This window comes from Anomaloglossus baeobatrachus, chromosome 8, assembly GCF_048569485.1.
Source record: "Anomaloglossus baeobatrachus isolate aAnoBae1 chromosome 8, aAnoBae1.hap1, whole genome shotgun sequence".
NCBI lineage: Eukaryota > Metazoa > Chordata > Amphibia > Anura > Aromobatidae > Anomaloglossus > Anomaloglossus baeobatrachus.
The window spans coordinates 250,440,301-250,453,776 of record NC_134360.1 but is presented as its reverse complement, the minus strand read 5'-3'; the positions used below and the strand labels follow the sequence as shown (position 1 = coordinate 250,453,776).

At 44.9% G+C, this 13,476-nt stretch overlaps 1 protein-coding gene across 1 annotated transcript in view; it reads right to left on the bottom strand.

Annotated features, from left to right (window-relative positions):
• SLC5A9 (solute carrier family 5 member 9) overlaps positions 1-4,848 on the bottom strand; it is a 52,830-nt gene extending 47,982 nt beyond the window's left edge. Inside the window, exons 1-2 of the mRNA XM_075321203.1 lie at positions 4,787-4,848; positions 3,842-3,957 (exon numbers count right to left, since the gene is read on the bottom strand). Coding sequence (XP_075177318.1) covers positions 3,842-3,949 — 108 coding nt within the window. The 5' untranslated portion in view covers positions 3,950-3,957; positions 4,787-4,848. The remainder of the gene's footprint in view (positions 1-3,841; positions 3,958-4,786) is intronic.
• Positions 4,849-13,476: the final 8,628 nt, after the last annotated feature.

Genomic DNA, 13,476 nt, shown 5'->3' with positions numbered 1-13,476 from the left:
AGTGGAAACCAGAAAAGAGTTAAATATATATTCATGGTGTAAATTAATTAATGGCACCACAATCATGTAATGGTTGCCTGCAGATAGAGCATAGCCGGACAAGACAGAAGTCTGAGCCGGGAGGAGAATATTCACACCGGCCATTACACATATTTAAAGGGAACCTGTCAGCAGAAATTTCGCCAAAAACCTAAAAGATTCCCCCTCTGCAGCTCCTGCTTCCAGGGATGACGTCCCTTTTGTGACGTGATAAGGGCGTGTTCAAAATACTATCACGTGACTATCCCTGGAAGCAGCCCATACAGTCTAGCATAAACCCTGAGCACAGTGTGACTGCTGGTGAGGTTTGCGCGCTCACGAGATTATGGGCGGGTACTTGCTGATAACAATCACAGCCCCGCCCATAATCACTTGCCTGCACACACGTCACCAGCGGTCACACTGCTCAGTCCCGTGAGACTGGCACTGGGCATGCGCGGGGATGGCTGGAGCAGTGGGCGGTGCATCAGCTATGGAAAGGAGTGATGGGGGCGGCATACAGGACCAGGGGGCAGAATAACGGATGCCAGAAAGCCCGCCCCCGTGTCACATTTACAGTATCTGAATACAAAAAGGTACCACTTTATAAAGTCTTTATTTTGGTCTCACATGGGGCACAATAATAACAGGGACCTTTCTAGAATGCAGCCCAGGAGCTGCAGAGGGGGAAGCTTTTAGGTCTTGGGCGAAATTTCTGCTGACAGGTTCCCTTTAAGAAAACGTATAAAAGCATGTCTGTAACTAGGATCTGTCTGGTATAGCTGCTCTACTCCATTCACTTAAAGGGAACCAACCAGCAGGATTTTCATATATAAAATAAAGCCGGTGCTATACTGGCGCTCGAATGCTGAATGTAAGAAGAGTTTCTGTTCTGAGATTGGATGTTTTATTTCAGAAATATGTGCAAGTAAAGTTCCAGCAATGCACTGCTATTTGATTGACAGGTGCAACAGGAAGGGGATATGTGGGTTGGGCCTTTCTATGTATTCCTCCCCCTGTCGCTGTCATAGACATTAATTCCGACGTAGGTAAACAGACAGGGGTGGGAATATATAGCAAGACTTGACCCACATATTCCCTTACTGTTGCACCTGTCAATCAAATAGCAGTACATTGCTGGAACTTTACTTGCACATATTTGTGAAATAAAACATCCAATCTCTGAACAAAAGCTCTGCTTACATACAGCATCCGAGCGCCAGTATAGCACTGGCTTTACTTTATATATGAAAATCCTGCTGGTTGCTTCTCTTTAAATAAAGATAAGCTACAAAATCAGACAAAACCCATTTACAGAATTTTTTTTTTTCTAGTCCAGAGTCTCTATTAATTAGCGTCACAGATTTATCCACACAGTTTCTTCTAAGTTCTCGTCAATTAATAATAATAATAATAATAATAATAATAATAATAATAATAATAAAAAAAAAAAAGAAAAAAAACAAAACAATTTCTGGATAGATAAAACTGCAAATTCTGTTGATCCAATCTGATCACTTGGGATTTTTGTTTCTTTTTGGGCTGATTGGCTCATGCTTTATGGGTTTATTTTTAAGCTTATAGACCAAAATTGTAAAATATATCTAAACCCATCCAAGTTCTTTCAAATTCATTGTTTAAAATCAACAGATTTTTTTTCCCCCCACCATAAAGGCCACTTTACACACAGAGATAAATCTTTGGCAGATCTGTGGTTGCAGTGAAATTGTGGACATATTATTCCATTTGTACACAGCCACAAACCTGGCACTGATTGTCCACAATTTCACTGCAACCACAGATATGCCACAGATTTATCTCTGTGTGTAGTGTCCTTAAATGACCTATCTGTCGGGAGTATACATGGCCAGAAGGACAAAGACTTAAGGACCCGTTACACGCAACGACGTATCTAACGGTATATCGCCGGGGTCACGGATTCCGTGACGCACATCCGGCATCGTTTGTGACGTCGTTGCGTGTGACAGCGAGGAGCGACCGCTAACGATGGAAAATACTCACCTTATCGTCCATCGTTGACACGTCGTTCCTTTTCAAAAAATCGTTGATTCTTGAGGACGCAGGTTGTTCGTCGTTCCTGCGGCAGCACACATCGCTACATATGACACCTCGGGAACGACGAACTACAGCTTACCTGCGGCCGCCGGCAATGTGGAAGGAAGGAGGTGGGCGGGATGTTACGTCCCGCTCATCTCCGCTTCTATTGGGTGGTCGCTTAGTTATGTCGCTATGACGCCGCACGAACCACCCCCTTAGAAAGGACGAGGTTCGCCGGCAACAGCGACGTTGCTAGGCAGCTAAGTCCGTGTGACGGCTCCTAACGATATTGTGCGCCACAGGCATTGATTTGCACATCCATTTGACACACAAACGACGGGGACGGGTGCTTACACCAGCGATATCGCTGCGTGTAACACCCCCTTTAGACCTAGACATCAGAATTTCTTTGTGTGATGCTTGGATGAGCAACGAATGCATCACGTGCATTGAAGCAGATCTTTGAGAAAAAAAAAAATGAGTAACATCTGACAATTTCCAAACGTTTCTGCCTTTGTTGACCTTAAAAGTGCCAATTTGGCCAATACACACTTATTATCATGTAAGTTCTGTTTTATTTTCTCAGAGGAGCAACAGATTGGAGCTCAGTGAGGGCAAATGTACCCAACATCCCTGATATTTTTAGATCAATATGTCGTGCTGGATAATGTTCCGCTCAAAGATTGTGGGAACCTTACCAATGGTTGTAGGTCCATGCTCAACAAATAGGACTAGCCAAGTAGACAAGAATAGACAACCCATATTGTGCAGTAAACTACTGTTCAGGTTGAAAAAGGAAACATGTCCAATGAGTCCAAACTTTAGGCCAGGGACAGAGTGTGTATTATTTGGTCTGTATATAGACCATGATGACCAGACTGACTGGGGGTCTCCCAACCCTTACAGCTTCATATTTTTCTGTCCGAGCATTGTGGTCTGTATACTGACCATAAAATACTCCAGTCTGAACCAGGGCTTAATCCAACCATCTTGATCCGGAGGAAGACAAAACCTGTATAATCCAAGAGTCAATTCCCATAATTGTCGACAGGTTTGGAGTAGAGATGAGTGAACCTGAGGTTCGGTTTTCGAACCAATCACTAACTTCAAAAAAATCAAGGGTCAGGTTCGGGATTCGAATGCCTAACATGCGAACTTCACTCGAGCGAGCAATGCTGTGCACAGATATGCTTGGCGCTCAGCCTTGTACTAGCCGCTTGCAGTGTTTGAACGGTGCGCACTGGGGGTAACATCAGCACAATTAGATGTAGTGTGCAACCCAAAAATAGTTTTGAAAAGCCTGCCAACCCTCCCCTGGAAATGATCTGCTAATGGTTGGGGCTGTATGTGGGTGTAGACTAAAACTGCCAATCAGTGGCTTGCTCCAGGGTTTGGTTCAAGCTCGAATCAGTGGAGGCTCGGGCTCGTTTGCTGCCGGTGAACCGAACCTCTACGGAACCAATCATCTCTAGTTGGGAGTTCCCTAACTTGGGATGTGGAGAATAAATCCCTGGATAAATCTCCCATCTAGTAGCCATAACCTGTGATATTAAACGTTTCATGGTTGCTAAGAAAGCCTTATCCGTAGTGACAATTCCCGATATTGTAGGATTGTACACACAAGGGGACATCTGTGACGTAAACGAATTGTAGAGCTTGGTTGCAATGATGTCCAGACCATGTACTCCACGTCTAGAGTTAGTGAATGGGTCTGATCTGGACCGGTAACATACAATGAATAACAGGTTAATACCTATGGACTTACCCATATTCCAATTCCGAGGACAAACACAAAATAAAGCACGACGACGACAATATCCGGAGTCTCAAAGGTGGCATATTTAGGAGATGGGGCCTCGGTGGCATTGACCATGGTTCCTGCTGAAGTGACAAATGCATCTCTTTCAGATGAAGTATAACTTATCTACACATTGATTACTAACTAGATGTTAATGACTAACAGACTTTATCAACCTGCTGACAGCCATCTAACGATTACACAGGTCGGCAAAGGTAAAATTGTTTGAAAAGTATTCAGTGATTTTCAGATTCGATCGATTGCTGAACTCAGTTAACATATATTGAAAAAATTATATCACATACAGTTTTTTCACAAACACTGACTCCGTAGGCTTCCAAAATTTTCAAAAATTCCGAAATTTCATAGAGTTCCAAAAGGTATTCCATCCATAGTTTTCTCAAAATGGTGCTATAGTGAATTGCAGTGATGCTCCCGGGCTGATGGAAAAAATCAGTGGAGACTCTTTATTGATTCATCCAAAAAAAGTCTGAAAGCCGTACTACTGCACAATGGCAGCGAGTATGCTTCAGTGGCTGTAGGGCGTTCTGAACTCTTGAAGGAAAGCTATGAGAATTTAGATTTTATTCTCAAGAAAATTAACTATGAGGATCAAAGATGGTCAATATGTGGTGATCTGAAAGTTCTCTCTTTGCTCCTTGGGCAACAAGGAGAATATACAATGTACTTATACTTTTTGTGTGAATGGGACAGCCAGGATAGGAATCATCACTGGAGCCAAAACATATGGCCAACGAGAACATCTGTGTAACCTGGACTCAAGAACATCACTGCGGAAAGTTTAGTTGACCCCGCTAAATTTCTCCTGCCACCGCTCCACATTAAGCTTGGACTAATGAAGCAGGTTGTGAAAGCTCTACCAAAAGGAGGGACTTTAAAGTGCCCGTGTACCAAGTGTCAGAGACCGGCTGAAGTAAAACTGTATGAAGGCATTTTTCAGGGTCAGGATATTCGGAAACTCAGGAAGGACGACGTGTTCGAAACAAAAATGAAAACTGTTGAAAAAAAAAGAGCTTAAGATTCTTGTAAAGAATTTGGGAAGAAATTTGTAACAACAAAGATCTAAAATTTAAGTCCAATGTGGAGAATATGCTGGAACGTGTCAAAGCCTGGGGTGTTCGGAGGAATTTGAAATGACATTTTTTACATTCCCATTTGGACGACTTTCCCTAAAACCTTGGTGCTGTTAGGAAAGGGCAAGGAGAAAGATTTCATCAGGATATCAAGGAAATGGAACAACGATAACAAGGTGGATGGAAGGTGGAGATGATGGAGGACGACTGCTGGAGGCTTCACAGAGAACATCCGCAGGCCTCTAAAAGGAAAGGAAAAGGCGCAAAAATTTCCAATAAAGTTGCAGAATGAATGTTCAATAAACTTTTATATATAATACTAGCTGTAGGACCCGGGCGTTGCCCAGGATAGTAACTGTAGTAACTGTCTCTCTGTCCCTCTCCCAGTCTCTGTCTGTCTCGCTGTCTGTGTCTTTCTTAGTCTGTCTGTGTCTATGTCTCTGTCTGTCTGTTTCTATCTTTCTGTCTGTATTTGAATCAGTATATCTGTCTCCATTTCTGTCTGTCTCTCTCTATCTCTGTGTCTGTCTCTATGTGTGTGTCTGTCCGTCTGTCTCTTTCCAGGTCTGTCTCTTTCCAAGTCTGTCTCTTTCCAAGTCTGTCTCTTTGCCCGGGCTGTCTCTCTCCAGGGCTGTCTCTCTCCAGGGCTGTCTCTCTCCAGGGCTGTCTCTCTCCAGGGCTGTCTCTCTCCAGGGCTGTCTCTCTCCAGGGCTGTCTCTCTCCAGGGCTGTCTCTTTGCCCATCTCTCTTTGACCGTCTGTCTCTGTCTGTCTCTTTCCACGTCTGTCTCTGTCTCTATCTGTCTCCCCTCCAACATCTCATTTACCTTACACATAAGCTTCTTATACTAACAGCTTATTTTGTTCCTATAGCAACCACTGACAGTTGCTATTAATAGCCAGTAGCTCCCACCTCCATTCAGTTAAATGGAGGCAGGATTTTGGTAAATAACTAAAGCGCGGGGTTAAATTTTCACGTCATATCATAGTCTATGATGTTCCCTGGGTCACATGGGGTGTCTGTGCAAAATTTAGTGATTGTAAATGCGACGGTGCGGATTCCTTTAGTGGACACACACACACACACACACTATACACACACACACACACACACACACTATACACACACTATACACACATTATACACACACACACACACACACACTATACACACACTATACACACACTATACACACACACACACTATACACACACACTATACACACACTATACACACACACACACACACACACACACATATACACACACACACACACACTATACACACACTATACACACACACTATACACACACTATACACACACACACTATACACACACTATACACACACACACACACTATACACACACACACACACACTATACACACACACACTATACACACACACATATACACACACACATATACACACACACACACACACACACACACACACACACACACACACACACACACACAGCTTTATATATTAGATTGTGTATATTTTTGGTTTCAATAAAGGTAGTTCTTGTTCATATTATTTGTAGGTAATTTCACATGTTTTGTGTAAAATCCATACGTGATGATCAATACTAGAAGTGTTTTTGAAACCAGGGCATAAGAAAACACTAGAATCAGTCATTGTATGTGAAACAATTTTCATAAAGCCAAATTTTGCATACCTGTGTTAATAATTTGGCATGAACAATTAATGACAATCACTAGAGCACTCGATATAACAGCGCTGACCGTCTGTGGATCAGGCTCAGCTCTATACAGAGGTGGACAGTAATAACGTCACATATCAGCAGAGTTGGCACAATGGGTAAGACATGCATAATTAGCGTTGACAATTTAAAGGAAAGTTAAACCAAATAAAAAAATGGAACTAATGCCATAGGACAATAAATAGTCAATGGAAAAAAAAAAAGTTACTGATGATCCCAATTTAATAGGAGGGATCCCTTCCACATTTAACAAATCCAAAGAGTGTGCAAATGGTGTTTAATATGTAATCTTAGTAATAGTGCTACATGATAACCCTACCCCCTAAGGTACCTTTATGTAGCTCTCTTAAAGGGAATTTGTCTCCAGGTTTTTATTACACTATCTGAGTGCAGCTTATATAGGGGCAGAGATCCTGATTCCAACAATGTGTCACTTACTGGGCTGCTTGCTGCCAATCACTGTTTTATCTGCTGCAGATCTACCAGTTCTCTGAATGATGTGCTTTGTATAACCCCGCCCACACCACTGTGATTGGCTGCTTTCTGTGTACACTTCTGTAAGTGGTGGGGGCGGGGTTATACAGAGCTGATGAATGTAGCAGAGTATCTGGCAGCTGGATTGCTAGTTCTCTAGTGATAATCAACTGCTGATAACAGTAATTTTATGAAAACTACACTAAGCAGCTCAGTAAGTGACACCGCAGGAATCAGGATCTCTGTCTCTACATTATGCTGCTCTCAGGTTAGGTGACAAAAAACTGGTGACAGATTCCCTTTAAGGCACTATTGGTGTGATTTAGTTAAATAATATCCATGAATAAGCAGGATGTGTGAAATTTCTTGGACTCGAGGGTGAGACCTGGTAATGATTGGTAGAGCAGATTATTTATTAGTGTTTAGACGTAGAAAAATACCCAAAAGAAAAGCAATAGCATCCTAATGGTGCTCTAAGACGCTTGTAGTAAATCTGTGATCGGGATATTACACACTGTAATTATTGCAAAAACTTAATGCAATTATAATGGGATGAGCAGAAAGTTTCCTGTATACCAGTGCAGAGGCAGCACCTGATCTAGGGGGACTGTGCTTCAGCTTTATTCACATGTCCATATGTGACGCCCCTACACGAGTCAGGGTGTCACAGGGAACTGCACTCCTGTCCTCATAGTGCAGAACCCACCCTCCACGGTTCCAGGTGCCACCTAATGATATTGCTAACATCAGCATGCAAGTCCCAGTCACACACACACACCAGTGGGTAGATCTAGTGGAGAAACGGCCGCCCACCCGAGAGTCAGGCAGACTGGTGGAAGGTGTTGGGGCAGTCGGCTTCAGGGGAGCTAGGAGAGAGGAGTGAAGTAGTAGCTCTCAGGGGGAGAGAAAACTGGGGAGTTGGAGCTCCCAGGACAGCGAAGCAGTAGCCCACATGGTGTGAGGGGCTCCAGAGGAGAAGCTCCCGGAAGGTCAGACTGGACTGGAACACAGTAAAGCAATATCATTGGGAGCGGACACCTGAATGGGCTCCCCTCCTGAGCAGAAGCGGTACTCCAGGACTTTTTGGTTTAAATACAGTCTGTTTGTGTAATGACCTTCCAAAACAGCACCAACCTCATCCAGCACCACAACTACCAACCATGAGTTCCCTGCTCCATGCCCTCCAACCTCCCAAACCTACATCCCACGGCATACCCCACACCGAGTCCCGGGGTATTCCCCCCTACCCGTCGAGGGTCACAACACCTGGCTGTCCCCGTCATCACCCTGGGTACTCCCCAACTGCAGCGGTGGTACTCCTAATTACCACACACCACGGGTGTCGTCACGATCTTTATAAAAATCCCTTGTAAATAGCCCCCTTCATTTGAGTGGCCGCACAACCCCCGGGTCCGGAGACCTTCGAGCCACTGAGAACCCGGATCCGAGCAGCTCGGCTGCTGGCACAGGGGCAGCACACCCTGACAGCTGATTTCTACTGCCCGAGCCACAAGCAGCATGGATCTGAGTCCGGCTCCATCACTTAATTAGGAAGGTTTTACGCTGAAATACCATGTAATTTTGCAGAAAATACTCTTATAACTTGGCCAAGGGCCATATGCTTCTGATGACTTATCCAAAAGACAGTTCCCTGGTGGGTTTTTCCCAGTCTGATCTTCTAGACTAACAGGTTTTCTTCTATATACGCATAAGACCTGTCAATCAAGGGGAGTGGAGCGGAATTTGGAAAGTTTGTTCTTACTGAAATATCGCAATAAGACATAGCTGGCAGAAGTGATTGACCCGAACTCTGACTCACATTGTCCCCAATCGTCAGGTATCCTTTATATAATAGACCCCAACTTGGGGTATAATGATCCTAGTCACAGAGGTCGCAACCATGACCAGGCCCAGGGGTACAGGGGGCTGGCTGACCCCTACCAAGTCCCCAATTTTGCATACAGGCCCATTGTACTCTATTTACGTCACTTACCCCAACCATAATTGTGGAGTGATGTTATCTGTTATCAGCTTTTCAATGTATGATCTCTAGGGATTTAATCACTCTACTCCCACCGATCTCAAGAATGGGAGTTTTGCTTCACACACATGTGGCGCTCCTGAGGCTTCAGTCGCCACAGAGTATTGCGCCTTATATAAGTGCGATATTTACCTCGGGTAAGGAGGGAGTTAATCACCGGTGTTCCACATTCACACTTTCCATAAAGCTCAGGAGCCTTCTCAAAGGGTGGGATGTCTCAGGGTAGGCAGGGGGGGTGGCCATCATAAGTCATGGGACTTCTTCAGTCACTGAAGCCAGCCACATGGGGGGCAGGTTCCACTTGGGGTAGAAATAGGAGCACACTCATACAATCACGAGTAAGTCTACCCAGGACACCAGTTCTGGGACACGACACCATCACCTCTTTCTTCTCCTCTGTTCACAGGGCCTGGGGCTTGGAGCAGAGCGCTCGGCCCATGTGCCTCACAGCTGGAAGGGCAACTCCAAAAAAAGACTTTCTTCTTTCAAACACCGGTGACTTCTCCTAACTTCTCCGGGATTGACGGAGCCCATCACAGCGGGTGACCAGTACTATCTGGGCGAATGGCACAGCACAAAGAGTGAGTAAAGACACTTTGAACCGCAGCATCTGACTCGGACTCTTATTACCGGCGCCACCGCCCCACACCTCGGCGCTTAAACGCCATCACTACTCCCCTCATCATCCTTCCCTGCCTGTGGGGAGCGATACCATCTCTGGCTGCCATTACCATCCACCCCAGAGAACAGCGACAGCTAAATCCCTGGCTGCATACTACAAGTGGCATCATGACATTCATCCTACTACTACTACCCCCATCATCTTCCCTCCTTATTGGTGTACACCTCGGGGCACGAAGCCGGGCAGGCCACCGTGATATCCCAGATCATCCCACCAGCCCGGTGACGAGTAACACAGGTACGAGACACCCCATGCCTGACAACCCTTGCCCCCTGGCTGCTACACATAAGAATTTAGCGGTATTGCACATGGATGGCACTGACAACTGACAACCATTCCACTTTTTTGTCTATGGAAGTGCCGCCACTCTTCTATTTTGCGCTGAGTAGGTCCAGTGCAGATATTCATATTTGTTTCTTTTGGAGCACAATATGTGAAATCTCTGCTTGTAGTCCAACTGGGTGTTTCTTCAGAGTCTTCTCGGGGGGTGTGAACTTTCACCCCTAACTCCCTGATGCTGCCAATCACAGCTCCGCTCCTGATTTAGCAGTCTATTAGTCTTGAACACAGGCAAGCTGTGATTGGCAGAATCTGTGAGGGCGGGATGAAAGCGCATGGCTCCAGAAAAGACTCTGAAGAAATGCCCCGTTGGACTGCAAGCAGAAATTTCACATTGTGTGCTCCATTGGATACAAATGTGAATATCTCTGTAATGTGACAATGCAGCACAAAATGAAAAAGAGCCACAGAATCAAAGGCGCTCAGGGAGTTTTCCAAGGTATTAAATTTAAAATATTTGCGCATGTGATAGAGGTCTCATTAATCTGCCTGGTCAGTCCCCTCTCCTTGTCTGTAAAATGACTGCCAGCTTCTCAGACCACTCTATGCACACTGAGTTTTCAATGTCTTAAGAATCTAATGTGGCGCAGGGTGGTTGTCGCGGGGGAGGGCTTCACGGCTTTGCTCGCCGCTGCACGCTGCAGACAAGGGTGGTGGAGTGGGTGGGGAGGTATTACTTGGCTGAAGCACTGCTTCTTGGTCACAAGCTGATTTCTCATCATCTCATTCACACGGTGCGGTTCCGCGCTCAGGGACCAGGGTCATTAACCCCTTCACCCCCGGGCGATTTTCTATTTTCGATTTTGTTTTTTCCTCCCCTTCTTCCAAGAGCCGTAACTATTTATTTTTCCATCAATCTTGCCATATGAGAGCTTGTTTTTTTGCAAAACGACAAAAAAGTTCAAAGTGCAGAAATTATTTTAAAAAAGTGCAATTGCACGATTGTTTTTGGGATATTTGATTCACCGTGTTCACTATACAGTGAAAATGACGCGTCGGTGTGATGCCTCAGGTCGATACAAGTTCGTAGATACCAAACATGTATAGGTTTACTTTTACCTAAAGGGTTAAAAAAAAAAAATCAGAAGTTTGTCCAAAAAAAGTGGCACACTTTTTCCGCCATTTTCAGCGTTCTCATTTTCTGTAGCGTTCTCATTTTTCAAGATCTATGGCTCAGTGACGGCTTATTTTCTGCGTCTCCAGCTGACATTTATAATGGTACTATTTTTTTTGCACAGATGCTATGTTTTGATTGCATGTTATTGCATTTTGCGCAAAATTTGCAACAACCTAAAAAACATAATTTTGGCTTTTGGAATTTTTTTGCTGTTATTTACTGATCAGGTTAATTGACTTTATATTTTGATAGATTGGGCATTTTTGAACATGGCAATATCAAATGTGTATATTTTTTATTTTTTTAACCCTTTAATTTTCAATGGGGTGAATGGGGGGGTGATTTGAACTTTTAGGGGTTTTTTTTTTAGAATTTCTTAAAACTTTTTTTTTTACTTTATTGTATTTTATTTTATTAGTCCCTCTAGGACAGAGGTCCCCAACTCCAGTCCTCAAGGCCCACCAACAGTGCAGGTTTTTGGGATTTCCTTAGTATTGCACAGGTGTTAATGTAATTACCTGCCCAGGTGCTGGTTCCAACAGCAGTGCAATGCTAAGGAAATCCTGAAAACATGCACTGTTGGTGGGCCTTGAGGACTGGAGTTGGGGAACCCTGCTCTAGGGGACTATAAGGATGAGCAGTTTGATCGCCTGTCCATTTCTGATGATCAGAGCTGCACAGCTCTGATAAACAGAAATGCTGTGTTCTTGTTACAGCCGGTGCTCTGTCGGCTGTAACAGGAAGTACGTCATAACAGCAACAGGAGTCATCACATGACATGACTACCATCGGCTCCCCGTGATCACGTCACAGGGCCTTTGAAGGCGCACGTTCCCCGCTGCTGCAATTTAAAATCACGCTGTCACATTTTGACAGCAGAATTTTAAGGGGGTCACAGGCGTGGGTGGATCGTGGATCCACCCACGCCTGATAGCCGCACATGTCTCCTGTCAAATCAGCAGACATGTGCAGGGATCGCCACCGGCTCACCACAGCAGCTGGCAGTGATCACCCCTTCATGATTTATGGCGTACAGTTACGTCCTTGGTTATGAAAGGGTTAAAGACCAGTCCACAACAGTTAAAAACTGCACATAGTTTACTCGTAACAGATTTCAAACACAGCATCACTTTGCTTCACACTGGACCCAGGACCGGTGACACCAAGTGGTGACTGGCAGTACTGCACCATAACTACATTTAATGCTCCTGCTAACCAGAGAAGGATTAGCACAGATTTTCATTTCTGTAAAAAGCACCTCCCTCTCACTTTTGAGCCCCCTCTTTCAGTTTGGCATAAACCCCTTTCTCCACCACTTATAGATGGAGCAGCCCAGAGAGGAAGATGGATTGTGTCATTGCTGCAAAGCGCAGCGTGCGGAGGGAAGTCTGACGTTGGCAGCCAATTATGAGAAATTTAGTGGGGACTAGGACAAAAAGAGTAAAAAAAAAAAAAAAAAATAATAAAAAAAAAAAAAAGTGCCAGGTTTTTACCTTTGCATTCCGATATTTTCTTGTGACTATTTTTTGCTTACATGCAAGTATTTTTATACTATAAATCATATTTGTTACTGGATTTCATTAAAAAAAATTGCAGCATGTGGCTTTTACAGGCTCTTTTGTTTCCTACCTGCCTGCCCTGCTGTCAGCCCCTCTCCCCCGGCTCGGTGGTCATGTGACCGCTCCTACCGTGATTTTGCTGCTTCCTGTGATGTCATGTCAACAGGGGCAGGACATTGTTGACATGCTTCACAGTGAACAGCAAGTTGCCGCCCTGCTGGGCAGGTACAGTGCGCCGGAGTCCGCGCCCCCCCCCCCCCGCTCCCTGTGCGCTGGTATCTGTGTCCTGTATGTGCTGGGGCTGCCCTCTCTGTCTAGGACACCGTGAGCGCTGTTTGCCTGACAGTGTCCTCAGCTCATTATATTATATGGTGTCCGGGCAACTGTGACCCCCCTCCCCCGCCGTGCGCCGTCTCTGTGATGAATGCAGCATCCGGCGCTCCTGGCTTCTTAATACAGTCAGGAGCAGAGAGCAGGGATGTCACCTGACACCAGCGAATAACAGCACTGAGCTCTGCATCGCTCGGCTGTAAGGACGCTGCAATCATCACTGCACGGAGGAGAAGAGAC